Source organism: Mustela nivalis, assembly GCF_964662115.1.
Source record: "Mustela nivalis genome assembly, chromosome: 9".
Lineage (NCBI taxonomy): Eukaryota > Metazoa > Chordata > Mammalia > Carnivora > Mustelidae > Mustela > Mustela nivalis.
Window position 1 is genome coordinate 69,839,628 of NC_139028.1, and position 18,225 is coordinate 69,857,852.

Sequence of the window (18,225 nt, forward strand, 5' to 3'; positions counted from 1 at the left end):
AGTGTGGGAGAAACACGAGTGGATTCACCAATCCCGTCTATGCCCACAGAGGAACACGAGATTTTTCTGCCAACTTTTACAAATTATCTGCCCCAAAGAGCAAAGGTTAAACCAAAAGCCTTTACCTTCCTTGTGACAACTTTTGCCCTTGTACAAGATAAATCAATAAAAATACATCTCATGCAGGGGCACCTTGGTGGCACAGTGGCTTAAGCATCTGACTCTTGGTTTTCGACTCAGGTCATGATCACGGGGTCGTGAGATTGAGCCCCATGGGCTCTAAACAGAGGGGGGAGTCTAGGACTCTCTCTTCCTCTGCTCCTCCCCCTGCTCATGCTCTTTCTCTCTCAAACAAATAAGTAAATATTTAGGAAATACATTGCATGCAAATAAAATAAATGCAGAACAAAAAAGGAAGGACATGCAAACCTCCAAGCATTTTCACAAATACTTTAATCCAGAAGCTGGAAAATTTTGGCCATTGGTTTGGGGACTTATGGTTGATACCATAAGAGGTAATCAATCAAAGTCTAAACAAAAATCAAAATCTCCATCTTTTTTTTTTGACAACAAGGGATCTTGCAGTTCCTATTATATTTTATCAATGACTTTCCAGGGCACTTTTACTAGGAATATGGCCTTCTTGGCTTTAAGTCATTATATTTTGTTGTTCATTGTGTACTACTCCTGTAAAAGTTGAAGGAAGACTTAGATTTGCCTGGGAGGCACCAGGGTTGACAAGCCCCAAGTAGATATGGAGGCTCCTCTAAACCTCAGAGCCTTTCAAGCTTTCAACCTCCTGTCAATTTCTAGCATCACAGAATAAAAAAATTTTACTTTAAAATGAAAAATGATGAGATCTCCCTTGCCCATGAGAGTGGCGCACTCAGAAATGTCATGGGCTCTTGCTTTTTCCTTCAGTTCAGAAGACATTTAAGTTCTCGTATCAGCATATTCAACGCATATCACAATTATCAGTTTTAGCAAAAGACTCTTTCCCAACGTGAACCTGGCCATTAAAAGTTTTTAATCCAATCTCTTGAAAGTGTAAACTCTGACCCCTTGCTGCTAAAAGTTTTATCTTTAAGGAGATGGTATCAGGTCCGGAATACTAAATTTCTGTAAGGCTCCGTCCCTAAGCCTCCTGGCATTCCAGGGATTATAATAACTGTACATTGTAGTTACCTGCAGAAAGGGATATACTGAGGTGTTGCTTGGGCTGGTAGTATAAAATCAATTTTTTAAAAATTTTTAAAATTTATTTTCAGCATATCAGTATTCATTGTTTTTGCACCACACCCAGTGCTCCATACAATCCGTGCCCTCTCTAATACCCACCACCTGGTTCCCCCAACCTCCCACCCCTCGCTGCTTCGAACCCCTCAGATTGTTTTTCAGAGTCCATAGTCTCTCATGGTCCACCTCCCCTTCCAATTTCCCTCAACTCCCTTCTCCTCTCTAACTCCCCTTGTCTTCCATGCTATTTGTTATGCTCCACAAATAAGTGAAACCATATGATAATTGACTCTCTCTGCTTGACTTATTTCACTCAGCATCATCTTTTCCAGTCCCGTCCATGTTGCTACAAAAGTTGGGTATTCATCCTTTCTGATGGAGGCATAATACTCCATAGTGTGTATGGACCACATCTTTCTTATCCATTCGTCCGTTGAAGGGCATCTTTGTTCTTTCCACAGTTTGGCGACCGTGGCCATTGCTGCTATAAACATTGGGGTACAGATGGCTCTTCTTTTCAGGACACCTGTATCTTTGGGGTAAACACCCAGTAGTGCAATTGCAGGGTCATAGGGAAGCTCTATTTTTAATTTCTTGAGGAATCTCCACACTGTTTTCCAAAGTGACTGCACCAACTTGCATTCCCACCAACAGTAAAATCAATTTTTTAAACATAACTGTAGTTTCTTTCTTTTGGAAGGAAAAAAATATCTCTCTTGGGAATTTTAGACCAAAATCTGTACCACTATATGCCTTTGGGGTTCAAATTTTACTGTCTTCCTCTTCTGTAGACCTTCAAGTCAAGAAAACAGCACCACAGTTTATCCTGAGCCAGTGATACAGAAGAGAGCTAGCGGAAATAGAAAACGAAACTTATTTGGGCAGAGTACTATGAACCCAGCCTAGATAAGAGTAACACAGACCAGCCCCACTAAAAAAAGATGTGCTCAAAATTTGAAATTATAAAAAAGCAAACGCAAAAAAAAAAGAACAGAAAAAAATAAGAGTATGTGCAGACATATCACAGAGCAGATTTATACTATCAAGAACTTCAGATAATAGAATGATCTAACAGACATTATAAAATATTGGTTAATATTTTTGAAGGAATAGAATAATAAACCTCCTAAGGGTTTTTGTTTTAGAAAAGCGCATAGAAATTTGAAAAAAAAACAAAAAACAAAGAGTCTAGAAATCAAAAATGTACTCAGAAGGGGCACCTGGATGGCTCAGTGGTTAAGCTTCTGTCTTCGACTCATGTCATGGTCTCAGGGTACTGGGATTGAGCCCCACATCAGGCATTCTGCTGAGCAAGGAGCCTGTTTTCCTCTCTCTCTCTGCCTGCTTCTCTGTCTACTTGTGATCTCTGTCTGTCAAATAAATAAAAAAAATATTTTAAAGAAGTGTAATCAGAAAAAAATAGATTAAACAGCAGATTATACTTAACTGAAGAAAGAATTAATTAGCTGAAATATAGCTCTTAGGAATTACCCAGAATATCTCTCTCTCTCTCTCTCTCTCACACACACACACACTTTTATATACACACACAGATACAAAGAATGAAGAAGTACAATTTGGCAGTATATATCGAATTTAAATTGGCAAAGCTTTTGACCCAGTAATTCCACATTTTAGAGTACATCCAAGAGAACTAACTGGCATATAAGCACAATGAAGCATTGGCGGAGTATAGCTAAATAAATACTAATTAAATACTTGAATACCATGGATCTTTACAGAGAGTGAAGGAGATTAATACATACTCACATGGAATTTTTTGAGTACAGGAAAGCAATTTCGGAACAATACAAACAGTAACATCACTTTCCATAGGGAAAACCCTATGGAAATCAGGAACAAGAAAGAGATTCTTGGTTATCCAAGGCAGGATGGGGCTAGAGATAAATATGAGGTAGGGAGAGGAAGAAGTATCTGCAGTGATTTCATTTCTGTCTATTTCAGGAGTCTGGGGGTTTGGTGGGGCCATCTATGTGGTAAATGGGAAATGCCAATGCTGAAATAGATCATAGGTCAGTTTCACACAGAGAAAAGCACCCTGGCTTTTGTTGCAGCTCCCTGAAGTATGACTAACCATGAACCACAGGACAGTATTCTAGAAAATAGTTCTAGGCACCTCCTCATGGCTCTTAGAAATATCACAGATGACCAAAGGATAGCACACATTAATTGTGGTTGACCCAAATCAAGTTTCAAAACTAATTAGGTGTTTGCCATTGTAATACCTATACCAATAATGAGAAGCATAAGTGAAGCCCCTGAGACCTCAGTGAGTATCTCAGCCCGCATAATGGTGTAGGCAGACCTAAATGCACCTCATTTTCTCAATCTCCTTGGATTTTCTCCCACTGGATTTTCAGCGGAATGTTTACAAACTTGTGGATATCTGATACTGAGGTCAAGGTATCGTACTCTAGACAGTCCTAACTGCTGCATACATCAGCCCTGCCATTCAGAAATGACTCCTAGAATTTGTCCCTGTCATTATATTGACCAGCAGGTAACATTCATTCTTGTTATTGATTTGTAAACATGCTCTGCATTTCTCGTAGAAGCTAATAGTGTTATTGTTTGAAGTAGATTCTCACTTATGGATTATTTGTTTACTACCATTTGTTGCTAGGTGTATTAGCATGCACTATCTCCCTTTAACACAGCAATTGTGAGTTAAATATTATCTTAATTTTAAAAATAAGGATATTGAGGGCGCCTGGGTGGCTCAGTTGGATGAGCGACTGCCTTTGGCTCAGGTCGTAGTCCTGGAGTCCCGGGATGGAGTCAGGAGTCAGGCTCCCTGCTCAGCAGGGGATCTGCTTCTCCCTCTGACCTTCCCACTCTCACGCTCACTTGTTCTCATTCTTTCTCTCTCTCTCTCTCTCTCTCAAATAAATAAATAAAAATCTTTTTTTTTTTTTAAATAAGGATATTGGGTCTCAAAAGGGTTACGTAACTTTTTCAAGATCATCGGGCTCGTAAGTAGCATAGCTTAAATTTATCCCCAGATATTTTTGTTCTGAAATCTTATTTTCATTGCAGCAACTGTACGTCATGTTTTCCATATCCTATTTTGAACTTATTTGAGTCTTTCATGTATAGATTTTCTTTAAAAAATATAAGGTTTGTTTTAGATTTGTGTCATTTAAACCTCTGACACAGTCGTAGGACTAGTTAATGAAGCTAGCGATTTAGTATTCTTATAATACTGGATCAAGCTAATTTATCTGAAAAACTGATCAAATCACATTGGTCTAATCATCACTGCAGAGGATACAGTTTTTCATAGTAAAATTGACTAAGAATAAGGTACTGATAGTTATTTACCTGTATATTTTGTAAAAAAAAAAATTACATTAGGTTTTTTTAAAGTAGCAAGTACTCCATTTGGAAATTCAGAGGACTATACAGGGTGAACTGTTTTCCTTTCAAAAACAATTACATTTCTTCTCTCTCCAGGAGCGGACTTCTCATATTTAATAATACTTCCAAAATATTATTTGATATTTGGTAATATTTTCGATACTACTTGCCCATTCTTTTCATTGTTTGGTGCTTGCTTTTTCGGTGATCTGGCTTATTTCTTGCTGGGAACCTGGGATGCAGGATTGCAGGGATGCTGGGATGCTGGCATGACCTCGAAACTGGAAGTGGCTGCAGGTTAGTTGGTCTTCCCTTTAAAAAGAAAAAAAAATCCTGCGTTAGTATCATCTTCCCATTTCCTTGGACTCAGCTACAGATTCCCCTGTAACCTAACCAAATATTTCCCTATTCTGTCCACTATGCTCGATCTTGACCACTGCCCCGCAAGCCAGCACCACATTGCACCAAGATGACTACAGTATTCTGAAAGGTGTTTCTGTTCATTCTCTCACTCCTCTACGTTAGTCCCCTTAAAGTAGCCAGAGTTATCCTGTCATTATGCAAATTTGATCATGACATTCTCTTTCAAATTTTGCACTATCTTCCCATTGCACTTAAAATAATGTTTAAACTCATTATGACTTACAAAGCCACAGGTTATCTGACTTCCGCCTAGTTCTTGGGTTAATCTTGTTTCACTCTACCCACCACATGGGCTTGGCTGTTCATCCAAACAAAGTGCAAAGCTCTCACTTCGGGGCCCTTGCAATTTGCAGTTCGCACTGCAATGCTCTTCTACTCTATCATAGCATGGCTGGTTTGCTTGTATTGTTTATGCATCATTTAAAATATCTCCTCCACAGAGAGGTTCCTCTGGACCAATTTAAAGATTTTATTTATGTTTTGATTTGAGAGACAGAGAGTGTGTAAGTGGGATGAAGGGCAGAGGGGGAAGGAAAAAAGCAGAATCTCAAACAGACTTTGCACTGAGTATGGAGCCCAGTGCGGGCTCCATTATGACCTGGGCTGAAACCAAGAGTCAGACGCTTAAGTGACTGAGCCACCCAGGCAGGCACCTCCTGGTGAATTTTAAATGAGCCAGCGAAACACGATCAAATCAAGATTAACTCTCGGAACAGTACTTACCATTGTCAGTAATTATCTTACTTATTTACTTTTCTTTTTTCCTTTCTTTTTGATTTGTCTGCCCTCCACAATAGAATGTATGACACAATAGAATGCAAGACAAGATGGCGTGTCTTTTTGTTATTTAGCAGAAATTCACACATACCTAGAAGTCTTTGATAAATAGAAAGTGCTCAAAAATATATTTTTTAAATTTTTAAAAAATATTTTATTTATTTATTTGACAGAGAGATTATGAGTAGGTAGAGCAGCAGGCAGAGAGAGAGGGGGAAGCAGGCTCCCCGCTGAGCAGAGAGCCCAATGTGGGACTCGATGCCAGAACCCTGAGATCATAACCTGTGCTGAAGGCACAGATGCCCCTCGATAAATATTTTTGAATGAAAAAATAATTTGTGCTTTTTAGATCTTTTCCAAATATAGTGGATATCAAATACTCTGATATTTGATTTTCTTCCTTGGACAATTGCCTGATTCCTATGGACTATTCAACGGATAGTCATCAATTAGGAAACAAAATATAAGGTCTAGTTTTAAGCTTAGTTATCAATAATGTGTGTGATAATAAAATTTTCTAATCTCTGTAGGCCACAATTTACCCACTCCTTATCAGAGATGAAGTTGGAATGGAAGGACAAGAGAGTGGATGTACTAAGAAAATATAGTATAATGGGACATCTATGTAGGCCCACTTGAAGTATGTGGTCACAACTTAAATGAGACCCATCAAAGCATTTGTATGTTTTTCCCCAGACACAGGTTGGTCTAAGAGGGCAGGTGTAGAGTAAGCTGAAAATTGCATTTAGCCAGAAGTAACTGTTGTTAGATGAGGGCAAAAAAGACCAAAAAGGAAATGGAGGTGCGACCATGGGAATGATTATAATGATGGTTTGTGGGCTACTCAGAGAGTGAATTATGAAGAAGTATGTGGGGAGGGCCTGAGAGCCTCAGTTTCTACTCTGCAGCATATCCAACCCTTCCCTCCAGGGCCTGCACAGCTATTAAAGCACAAGGTCCTTGGTTGTGGAGATTGGCGAAGGTCTAGAGGGTTGCAGTTCCTTTTTTTTTTAAAGATTTTATTGATTTATTTGTCAGAGCACTTGAGGGCAAGAGCGCACACAAGCTGAGGGGAGTGGCAGGCAGAGGGAGACACAGGCTCCCCACTAAGCAAGCAGTCTGATGGGGTACTCGATTCCAGGACCCCGGGATCATGACCTAAGCTGAAGGCAGATGCTTAACCGACTGAGCCACAGGTGCCCCTAGACAGCTGCAGTCCTGCTTCAGCTCATTGTGCTGATCACCAACTCTCCCATCATTTTTGGTTGGTTGAGATTTCCTTTTTTACATGAAAGCTCACTTCTGCATTCTGAACATGTTTCTCGATATGGAAGTTAGCAGTTTACCCAAGTATTTTGTTGAGAGTGTTTTCAGATATTTCATGTTCACAGTGTTGCTTAAAATGAAGTCTGCTTTAATTTTAATTTTCGCATTTTTTTTTAAGAACTTACTTATTTATTTGACAGAGAGAGATCACAAGTAGGCAGAGAGGCAGGCAGAGAGAGAGAGAGAGGAGGAAGCAGGCTCCCCGCCAAGCAGAGAGCCCGATGCGGGGCTCGATCCCAGGACCCTGAGACCACGACCCGAGCCGAAGGCAGAGGCTTAACCCACTGAGCCACCCAGGTGCCCCTAATTTTTGCATTCTTAATGATTAAACCCACTCATTAACTTTGTTAGGTGCACCGATCTTTGATATTCCTTACATGTATGTATTACTGTCTTGCTCTCACATAGCTGGCATAATATAAGCATGGAAGCATTGTGTCCACATATTCTATGTGTATTATTCATATAGGATAGGAAATGTATCTTTTTGTTAGGTATGTAGAGTACCTGAGGGACAATTAATAACCCAAAGTTGATTTATTTCTTTTCCTGTTCTCAGGATTAAACCCTACACACAGCTTCCATTTACAGCCAGTCTATAATTATATGCACCAGGCAAAGTGATGATACGCTATTCTAACAAATCAACCCTGGAAACTCAGGGTAGTCTAACATAGCACAGATTTATTTTTTCACTTCTAGCGTATTTCCAGTTACCCTCTGTTTTCCACATTCCCTCAAATCCCAGGCTGGTGGGAGATACCTCTACCTTCTAGTTGTATCATGTAGAATATATCACTGTGGAAGAGAAAGAGAACATTGTCCACCAGTAACTTAATTTGATCTAGAAGAGATGTACTGCATTTCCTGAGCTAGCCCATTTGCAGGTACTATTCACAGTCACACCTAAACCACAAAGGGCTGGGAAGTGTGGTCTCTGAGGTGAACGAGATAGGAGCAAATTGGATATTGCTAAACACTAGCTTAAGGTCAATCAGGCTGACTCAACAGCCTGAACTAATCAAATGATGCAAATGTGAGTGTTAACTGTGCTCTGATCTGAGTCACTAGTCTCTTTGTATCTTTGGCCTTAAAGTAATGGACATTAATAGTCTCAAATCTTGCATAATGTAAATATGTTTGGAAACATTTTGTAGAGTGTAAACTAGACAAAAGGGATCTGTGTTTTGATTTTTTTGAAGTCTGTTTATTTAATTTCTACATACAACATAGGGGCTCAAATGCCTACCCCCAAAATCAAGAGCCTCACGCTCTTCTGACTGAGACAGCCAGGTGTCCCGGTTTTAATTTTTTAATAGGGTGAATAGTAAAGTAAATATGTCACCTATGAGATCATTTAACTTATCCTTAATTCCCACTGGTTTTTATTTCAATAGGCATCATTACAAATAAGACGGAGACCGAAAACCACACAATGGTGATGGAGTTCATTATGGGGTTAAAAGAGGATCCTACACTTTGTTCTGTCTTCTTTGTGGTTTTTCTAGGAATCTATGTTGCTACCATATTGGGCAATATCAGCATAATCATGTTAATCTGCAGAAGCACTCAGCTTCACACCCCAGTGTACCTTTTCCTCAGCCCTTTGGCCTTTGTGGATATTGGGTGTCCCACGTCAGTCATGCCCAGTATGATCGCGAATTTCCTGTCGCTGGCTGCATAGCTCAGCTTGGCTCTGACGTTATCTTTGGAATGGTGGAGTTTCCTGCTGGCTGCCATGGCCCGTGATCGCTATTTGTGGGCATCTGTTCTCCACTTCTCTACTCTACCCTCTGCCTTCTAGAGTCTGTATCATCCTATTGGCTGTTCCTTATCTGGGGCGACGTGTGAATGTGTCATCATTTACAGGCTGTTTATTGAGCTTGACTTTCTGTGGACCAAATAAAATCAACCATTTCTTCTGTGACCTCCCACCATTAGCAAAACTTCCTGGTACCCATATTTATGTTGCTGAAGTATCTCCTGTTGTCTCAGCTGGGTCTCAGTCATTGTAATCACACTGGTCATCATAGCTGTTTCATATCTATACATCCTGCACTCCGTCCTATGTACGCATTCCCCTGAGGGAGGACACAAGGCCTTCTCTATTTGTATTTCTCACCTCAGGGCAGTCACTTTGTTTTATGGGACAGTCACATTTGTCTATGTCATACCAAAGTCAGGTCACTCGTCTGACCACATTAAAGTGGTGTCTGTGTTCTACACAGTGGTGATCCCCAAGCTGAACCCCTTGATTTACAGTCTGAGAAACAAAGAGGCAAAAGAGGCCATGAAAAAATTGATGGCTAGAAGACATCGGTTATTTTGAAAGAAATTCAGTGTGATTCCAGAAACTGAAAAATGATAGTTTTCAGAACATATGTGATAGATGCTTATGTTTTCCATTAGCCTTATCACTTTATGTGAAGAACTATCTTAAACACAAAATACCAGTATGTTAACTAATGTCAACCTTAATTTATAATTTTCTGGAGTCACAGAATATTTCATGAAATTCAGCTGGGGTCAAATTAAATATGTACCTTTCAGGGTTAGGAGACTTGGGAAATATAATTTCACTTTGTCTCTCCTTTGTTCATTGTTTACAGTCCATGATTAGAGAGTGTTTTCTTTTTCTTCTGTTAGGCTCTATATTTTTAAAATAGCGTCTTGTAAATTAACATCTTAGAAAGCATCATGTATTCAATGGAAATGCAAACGATGGTAGTATTGCCAGTCTGGGTCACTTTCTCCTGTCTTATACCAGGTTATCATAATCTTTTGAAATAGTTATGCTGGAGTCTTGAAAAATTTTATTCCTGCCTAAAATAAGACAGACCTCAAGAATTTATTCTATAGTTTTGTCACCAAGACAGCTCAATCCAGGTAACACAGAAGGAACTCTGAAGGCTGAGTCTCTGAGAGCTCCTTCGAGAATTCCCAGTAGTTTTTGATATTTCTCAAAGGCTTGAGTGCAGACACTTGTCTTTGAACATGTGCTGACAAGCCTTTGAATAGTAGGAAGAACTGCCTGGGCGTGGTGCTGGGGAGGGGGCTACAGCCCAGTGGCGCTTGCTTTCAGCAAGCCAGTTGGTATTTCCAGGGTATAAAATAATGGATTAAGACACCCAGGCTGGGGCGCCTGGGTGGCTCAGTGGTTAAAGCCTCTGTCTTCAGCTCAGGTCATGATCCCTAGGGCCCTAGGATTGAGCCTCGCATCGGGCTCTCTGCTCAGCAGGGAGCCTGCCTCCTCCTCTCTCTCTGCCTGCCTCTCTGCCTACTTGTGATCTGTCTGTCAAACAAATAAAAATCTTAAAAAAAAAAAAAAAAAAGATACCCAGGCTGCCGCAGGCCTGAAATACACCTTCCATCCTTCTTTGTAACATCCCCCAAGGTGTTCATCGCTGCAATCTGTCATGGCTTTATTTCAGGGGCTCGTGAGTGAGCCTGGAGAGTTTTCAGCCTCCTTAATTACCTCCCTGCCTCCAGAACCTTCCCTATGACTTCCGATTAATCCTGTTTCAAGAGTAAAATAGAATGTTCCAATTATTACCAAAGTGGTGTGTGTCACATGAGTCCTAGAGCAAGAGTATATTCCAACTCCCCCCAGTTCAATATTCCTGGCAAATAAATTGGTGGCAGTGTAACTCTTTGCAAATAGTCAAGGATATATAGACCGTTACAGAAGGAGCTAGCTTGAAGAAGTCCTGGCATCTCGGTTCTCTGATGGATGAAGTTATTTACCCACAGTTTTTAAAAAAGATAACGCCAAAGAATCCCGGACTAGTCACAGATTTTATAACAAAGTAATCAGGCAGTGTTCCTCTCATCTCTCTGGACCTATTATGTTCTGCATTTAAAAAATATATATTTATCAGCGATTTGTACATCTTCTTTTGTGTAATGTCTCTTCAAGTCTTTTGCCAATTTTACTCTCATATTGTACTTTTCTTATTGATTTGTTCTTACTGTAATCTGTATACAAGTCCTTTGTCAGATTTGTACATTTTAAAGTTACACTTCCATTCTGGTTTGCCTTTTGGCTCTCTTAATTGTATCTTTCAATGAACAAAGGGCCACAGAGGACCCCCAAACAGCCAAAATAATCTTAAGAAGGAAGAATAAAAAACTGTAGGCATCACACTTTCTGATTCAAACAATATTGCAAAGCTACAATAATCAAAACACTATGGTACTGACATAAAGACAGTCATACAGCGCAATGAATAAAACAGAGAGCCAAAAATAAACACATCTGGGTGCAGTCAAGTCATTCTCGACAAGGGCACCAAAAATACTCAGTGAGGAAAAGATAGACAGTCCGTCAATAAGTTGTGTTGGGAAAACTGGATCTCCACATGCAAAAGAATGAAATGGAACTCTCACCTTACACTGCACACAAGAGTCAACTCAAAGACTTATATTTAAGAACTAAAACTCCAAGAAGAAATGCCCTAGAGGAGAACATAGGGGAAAAGTTTCTTGTTGTTGGTCTTGGCAATAATTTTTTTTGGTATGACATCGAAATCACAGGCAACAAAGACAAAAATAGATAAGGACTACATCAAACTAAAAAGCTTCTGCACTGGGACACCCGGGTGGCTCAGTCATTAAGTGTCTGCCTTCAGCTCAGGTCATGATCCCAGGGTCCTGGAATGGAGCCCCACATTGGCCTCCCTGCTCAGTGGGGAGCCTGCTTCTCCCTCTCCCACTCCCCCTGCTATGTTCCCTCTCTCACTATGTGTCTCTCTGTCAAACAAACAAATAAATCTTTAAAAATAATAAAAAATTAAACAATAAATAAATTAATTTTTAAAAAGTTTCTGCACAGCAATGAAAACAATCACCAAAGTGAAAAGGCCACTATGGAATGAGATAAAAATATTTGCAAACCATATATCCGGTAAGAGGTTAATTTCCAAAATATGTAAAGAACTATCGAATAAAAACAAGTCAATAGCAAAAACACTAGTAGCTCAATTTAAAAATGGCCTAAAGACTTGAACGGACATTTCTTCAAAGAAGACATAAAAATGGCCAAGAGGTACAAAGAAAGATGCTCAGCATCACTAATCTTCATGTAGATGCAAATCAAGACCATGATGAGATATTACCTCACATGCATCAAGCTGTCTACTAGCAAAAAAAAAAAAAAAAAAAAAATAGCAAGTGTAGGTGAGGATGTGGAGAAACAGCAAACTTTTGTATATTGTTGCTGGGAATGCAGCTGCTATGAAAAACAGTATGAAGTTTACTCAGTCAACAACAGAACTACCATATCATCCAATAGTCCCACCTCTAGATATCGATCTAAAAGAACTGAAGTCAGTATCTCAGAGATTTTAGCACTGTCACGTCCACACCGGCATTGTTTACAAGAGCCAAGATATGAAAGCAACCTAAATGTCCACTGACAGATAAGTGCATAAAGAAAGGTTGGCATCTATACATACAATGGAATATTATTTAGTCTTTTAAAGAAGGAAATTCTTTAATATGTGACAGTGTGGATGAACCTGGAAGACGTTATGCCAAGTGAAATAAACCAGTCACAGAAAGGTTAATACTGTAGGACTCCACTTTACGGTGTACCTAAGATAGTCACTCACAGACTCGAGAATGGAATGACGGTTGTCAGAAGCTGGAGCTGGAGCGAAATGGCGAGTTGCTAATCAACAGGCACAGGGTTGCAGTTAAGCAAGATGAGGAAGTCCTAAAGATCTGCTGTAGAACATTATACTGTAGTTAACGGTACTGTAGTGTGCCCCCAGAAGCCTCTTAAGAGGACATCTCATATTAGATATACCACAGTAAAATAAAAATCTTAAAAAGTAGGTCACTCATTTATTCACTCATTCATTTTTTTTAAAACAGCTATGTATGATACAATGTTTTTTTTTTTTTTAAGATTTTATTTATTATTTGACAGTGAGAGAGAGAGAGTGCACAAGCAGGGGGAGAAGCAGGCTCCCTTGAGTCCCGATGCAGGGCTAAATCCCAGGACCCTGGGATCATGACATGAGCTGAAGGCAGATGCTTAACCGACTGAGCCATCCAGGCACCCTTTCTATGCAATGTTCTAAGAAGAAAGTGTGGAACAAGGCAGACATGATCCCTCCCTCATGGAAATGTAGGAAAGTAGGCAAAACAAAACAAAACAAAAACAAAAACAAAAACGAAGACATTGAGCAATGACTTACACTAGTATCTACATAAGTAAAGGTGTAAAAGTGCAGAACATATTTCAGGGTTCTCTGAAACTACTCACTGTGACACTGTAACTTAGTCCAGGGTGTCAGAGGACACTTCAAGGGTGAAATATATTTAAACCTGAGATCTAAGATGACTAAAAATTAGTCTTCCATTGGAAGGGTGTGGAGTGGTGAATACCATCATAAAATGGTTTGTAGTTGGGTAAAGATAGAGATAGAAGTATGTCTACTTTTAGGTTTTAGCATAGTATCTAATGCATAGATTTTCTAAAAATTGTTTAACACTAATTCAACAAACATCTATTTAGTCCTATATTCCCAGCATTACACCATTTAAGAGGGATGCAAAATCATTAATCATAAACACTGCACTTTCATTCCAGGGAAAGAACAAGATCTTCCACCTGTAATGGTACTAATCAATTGATGTGAACAGAATGTTGGGAGAGGAACAGGAATGAAGGGACTTTAATTCTCCCAGATAGGATCTGGAATGTTTTTGTGGAATCAGTGGTACCTGTTTCTATCATTCATCAGCCATAGTCGGGCTTCCTTAAAACCTAAAGGAATAGTATCTTTCTAGGACAGAGGGAGTCTCACAGCATGTCCATTTCCTAATTTGCTGGATTTGAGGTGTTTGAGCTGTTAGGCCCTCCTAATGTGGATTATCAGGTTTAGCTTTGTTCTGAAGGTCATTGATTGATGGATTCATTCCCAGAATCAAAGGAACCTGACTTTCAACCTTAGAGAACATTCTGCTTTGTGGCCATGGTTCAAGAATAGAGCCAGAGTAGATTGCAGCCATGTATCTTTGACAACCTGCCAGTCTATGTGGCATTGGTATATGGCAGAGTCCTAAGAAAAATGTTAGGGTGAGCTTCATTGTTTTATTAGAAAGCTTACATGTTGGTGGATCAAAGTTAGCAAAGGGGAGAGAGAATAGCATGTGTGTGAGAAATGTCTGCCACCAACAAGCATGGTGTGTGTGTCAAGTGTCCTAGGACAGATCCATATTACATGAGAAAAATATATGTGATTTTTAAAAAATGTACATCACTTATGTTGAAAATAATATTACAATTCCAGTGGATTCATGTTTGTAAATTGAACAGTACTAGCAAACCCAAGTTATCTCTAAACATAGGTGACATGAAAACCTGGGCCACTCAACATAGTCACATTTCAGAAATGCCACAAAATGTCACAGCCACATTAGTCATCTTGATCTAATAATCAACTGCAATGATAGTAAAATGTTATAATTATTTTCAATTTGAGTTGAATGTTTAATTTTTTCATTTAAAAAATAAGTGGAAACACAGAGTATGTGTTTCACTCATATACTTTTATATCATCATGTTTATGTGTCATTTCTCTGTCCCAATAGAGGTGCACATTAATTTCTCTATCCCAATGGATTCTCAATGTAGTTTTCCAAAACAAATAAACTAATTAATTTGTAATTACATTCAGTGAAGTAAGTGATTTGGGCCTTATCTCAAATGACACAAGCTTCACTTAAATATGGCTCTGCCATTCAGTGACCATTCCTCGGAGCCTATCCCTAGTGTTGCAGTGGACGTGTTACTACTTTATCCTTGCTCCTTTTTAAGGACACAGAAATATTTGAACTCTTACATGTACAAGAAATTGCGAGTTGATTATTTCGAGTAAATTATTAGTAACTGAGCATTTGTTTGTTATATACACAGTGCTGGGTCTTTTCATTCAAATCGTATCATTTTTAACACAAGAATCACATGAGGTATGTATGATTATTTCCTTTTTTACAGGTGAGGAAACAGAAGATCCACAACTTCTTGTAACGTGACTCTGATTCCATAGACAGCAAGAGGCAGAGCTAGAAACTGATCCCAGGTTTGTGTGGCTGCAAAATCCAAGGTATTTCTGCACATCCCTTTGTCTTCCCCAATGTCATTCATATCCAACTTTGGAAACATTTGTGTCTTTCATCCATTTATTTTTTTCTCAAAAAATTTATTTCAGGTTTAGGCTTTGTCTTATTAAAAATGCCAGAATATGAGAATTCAGACACATAATCCTAGTACTGTTCATACTGTAGGATGTCATTGCCATGATTCACATGTAACATTGAGTAAAAGGTGCATGGTTGCTGGTAGTTATGTATGTATGTTTCCTTCATTCTTCATCAGATAGAAGCTCTTCAGGAAAAAGCAAATTATTCAGAAGAAAGTGTTGGTCTTTAAACTAGAAGAGTCATGGAGATGACTGAATGTAACTAATATATTCTCTTCTGCCCTTGATCATGTGCTCTAATTTGAAATAAGGGAATATTATTCTGAAATGTTAATCTTTCTTTCAATCCAATTTCCTAGCCTTCCTAGCTGGCTACTTGCATCCATATTTCTCTAACTACCCTCTCCTCCCATCACGATCATATGCTCCTACTTCCTATTTCCTTACAGTTGCTTAATAGAACTGATGAAACCAAAGCTTACTACTACAGGTCCCCAAATGCTTCAGTTCACTTTCCAATTAATCCAGTCTGTGAAAATACCTGGACTCTTCTTATTGCTTCATGTAATCTCAGAAGGATGAAAAAGTGTGTATAAGAGATAAGTCCTGGAAGATTTTGCAGAATATTCAGAATTTAACTCATAACAATAGTAAAATTTCTATTTGGTCCTTTCATCTTGGACATAGACACTTTCCAGCCCTTAGTACCAATTATAACTAAGGATGCAATTTTTTTATTCCAGGAAAATGATCAGGTAAGAAAGAGATGTCAAAGTCAACTCCATGTTTTTTGTCCAATAATTGGATAAATGGTAATAATATCTAAAAAAGAGAATCCTGGGGCAGAGACATATTTGGGGTGGGGGTAGGAAATTAAGAGCTTGCCTTTCCCTCATCATTTTGGTGATTTACAGTTTATGTTGTTACCATCAGTATTGGTGGATCACCCTTTTACATGTTTCTGGTACACATGGGGAGGACTTACTCTATGGTATACAAATAGGAATAAAATAGCTAAATTCCAAGATCGTTGAGTCTTCAATTGTAATATTTTCATGGAATTTGAGAAGAAAATTCATATGTACAAAGCTTTCTACAAGTGAGGCAGAATTACCATTCAGAAATGATAATTGTATGGTTCTGTTTAGATATCTACATTAAATGTGGGGTAATTTCATATTACCTCCCCTGGTTCTGATTTCAATAGGCACCATTAAATGGGTAGATGGAGACTGAAAACCTTACAGCAGTGACGGAGTTCATTATTCTGGGGTTAACAGATAACCCCACGCTATGTGCCATCTTCTTTGTGATTTTCCTGGGAGTTTACATAGTTACCATAGTGGGAAATATCAGTATAATCATCTTAATCCGAAGCAGCCCACAGCTTCACACCCCGATGTACCTTTTCCTCAGCCATTTGGCCTTTGTGGACATTGGGTACTCCACGTCAGTCACGCCAATCATGCTCATGAGTTTCTTAAGAGAGAAAACGACCATCCCTGTGACTGGCTGTATAGCCCAGCTTGGCTCTGATGTCACCTTTGGGACTACAGAGTGCTTCCTGCTGGCTACCATGGCTTATGATCGCTATGTGGCCATCTGCTCTCCCTTGCTCTACTCCACCCAGATGTCCCCAGTGGTCTGCTTCCTCCTTTTGGGGGCTTCTTACCTGGGCGGATGCATGAATGCTTCATCATTTACAGGCTGTCTGATGAACCTATCCTTCTGTGGACCAAATAAAATCAACCATTTTTTCTGTGACCTCTTCCCACTCCTGAAGCTTTCTTGTGGCCATGTTTATATTGCCGAAATATCTCCTGCCATCTCTTCTGCATCCGTCCTCATCAGCACACTGTTTACCATAATTGTGTCCTACAGCTACATTCTCCACTCAATCCTGAATATGCGCTCTACGGAGGGGAGGAAGAAGGCCTTCTCTACCTGCACTTCCCACCTCACTGCGGTCACTTTGTTTTATGGGACAGTTTTGTTCGTTTATGTGATGCCCAAGTCGAGTTACTCAGCTGATCAGGTCAAAGTGGCATCTGTGATCTATACAGTGGTGGTCCCCATGTTGAACCCCCTCATCTACAGCCTGAGGAACAAGGAGGTGAAAGGGGCCATGAGAAAACTAATGGCTAAAACACACTGGTTCTCCTGAATTACGTCAGATATGAATCCATAAATAACAAACCAATGATTTGGGGAAAAATTTTTGCTGGATACTTTGATGATATTTATCATTAGCTTTATCACTTTGATAGTGAAGAACTGCTATAAATATAAAAAGCCAATGCTGACTGCCATATAGAAAATGAAATATGTGATTAACATGGAAATCTGCTTCATTCAAATTAAGTATGAACTTTCCAAGGTAAGAATACCTTTGCAAAATAGTTCCATTCATCAGTTATGAGTCCTATTTAAATAAAGAGAACTATTTCCATCAAAGATCAAACTTGATTGAATTCCATCTTGTTAAATAACATTTGGCAAAAAACAAAAACACAAAAACCTTGTCCCCAACTAATGGTTATATTGACAAGTCAGGCTGTTCAGGTCACTTCCTTTAAAGATACTGCCCTGGGGCACCTGGGTGGCTCAGTCAGTTAAGGGTCTGCCTTCGGCTCAGGTCATGATCCCAGGGTCCTGGGATCGAGCCCCATGTCGGGCTCCCTACTCGGCGGGAAGCCTGCTTCTCCCTCCTCCTCTTCTGCCACTCCTCCTCCTTGTGTTCCCTCTCTCCCTGTGTCTCTCTGTCAAATAAATAAATAAAATCTTTAAAAAAATAAAAAAAAAATAAAGATTCTGCCCTGCCTTCATCAATGAACATTTAAATTTTTGGAAACACTGATGTTGGTGTCTCCGAAAA

General features: G+C 39.3%; 1 protein-coding gene and 1 pseudogene across 2 annotated transcripts; both read left to right on the forward strand.

The window, feature by feature from the left end:
• Nucleotides 1-8,562: 8,562 nt before the first annotated feature.
• On the forward strand, nucleotides 8,563-9,469 carry LOC309840697 (olfactory receptor 5P4-like; annotated as a pseudogene). The gene has a single exon. The product of its transcript is annotated as an olfactory receptor 5P4-like (transcript).
• Nucleotides 9,470-16,575: 7,106 nt separating this feature from the next.
• Nucleotides 16,576-17,514, forward strand: LOC309840695 (olfactory receptor 5P4; the record flags this gene model as incomplete). Its single annotated transcript, XM_082683009.1, has 1 exon — nucleotides 16,576-17,514. One exon carries the CDS (start codon nucleotides 16,576-16,578, stop codon nucleotides 17,512-17,514), a length of 939 nt encoding a protein of 312 aa, XP_082539135.1.
• Nucleotides 17,515-18,225: the final 711 nt, after the last annotated feature.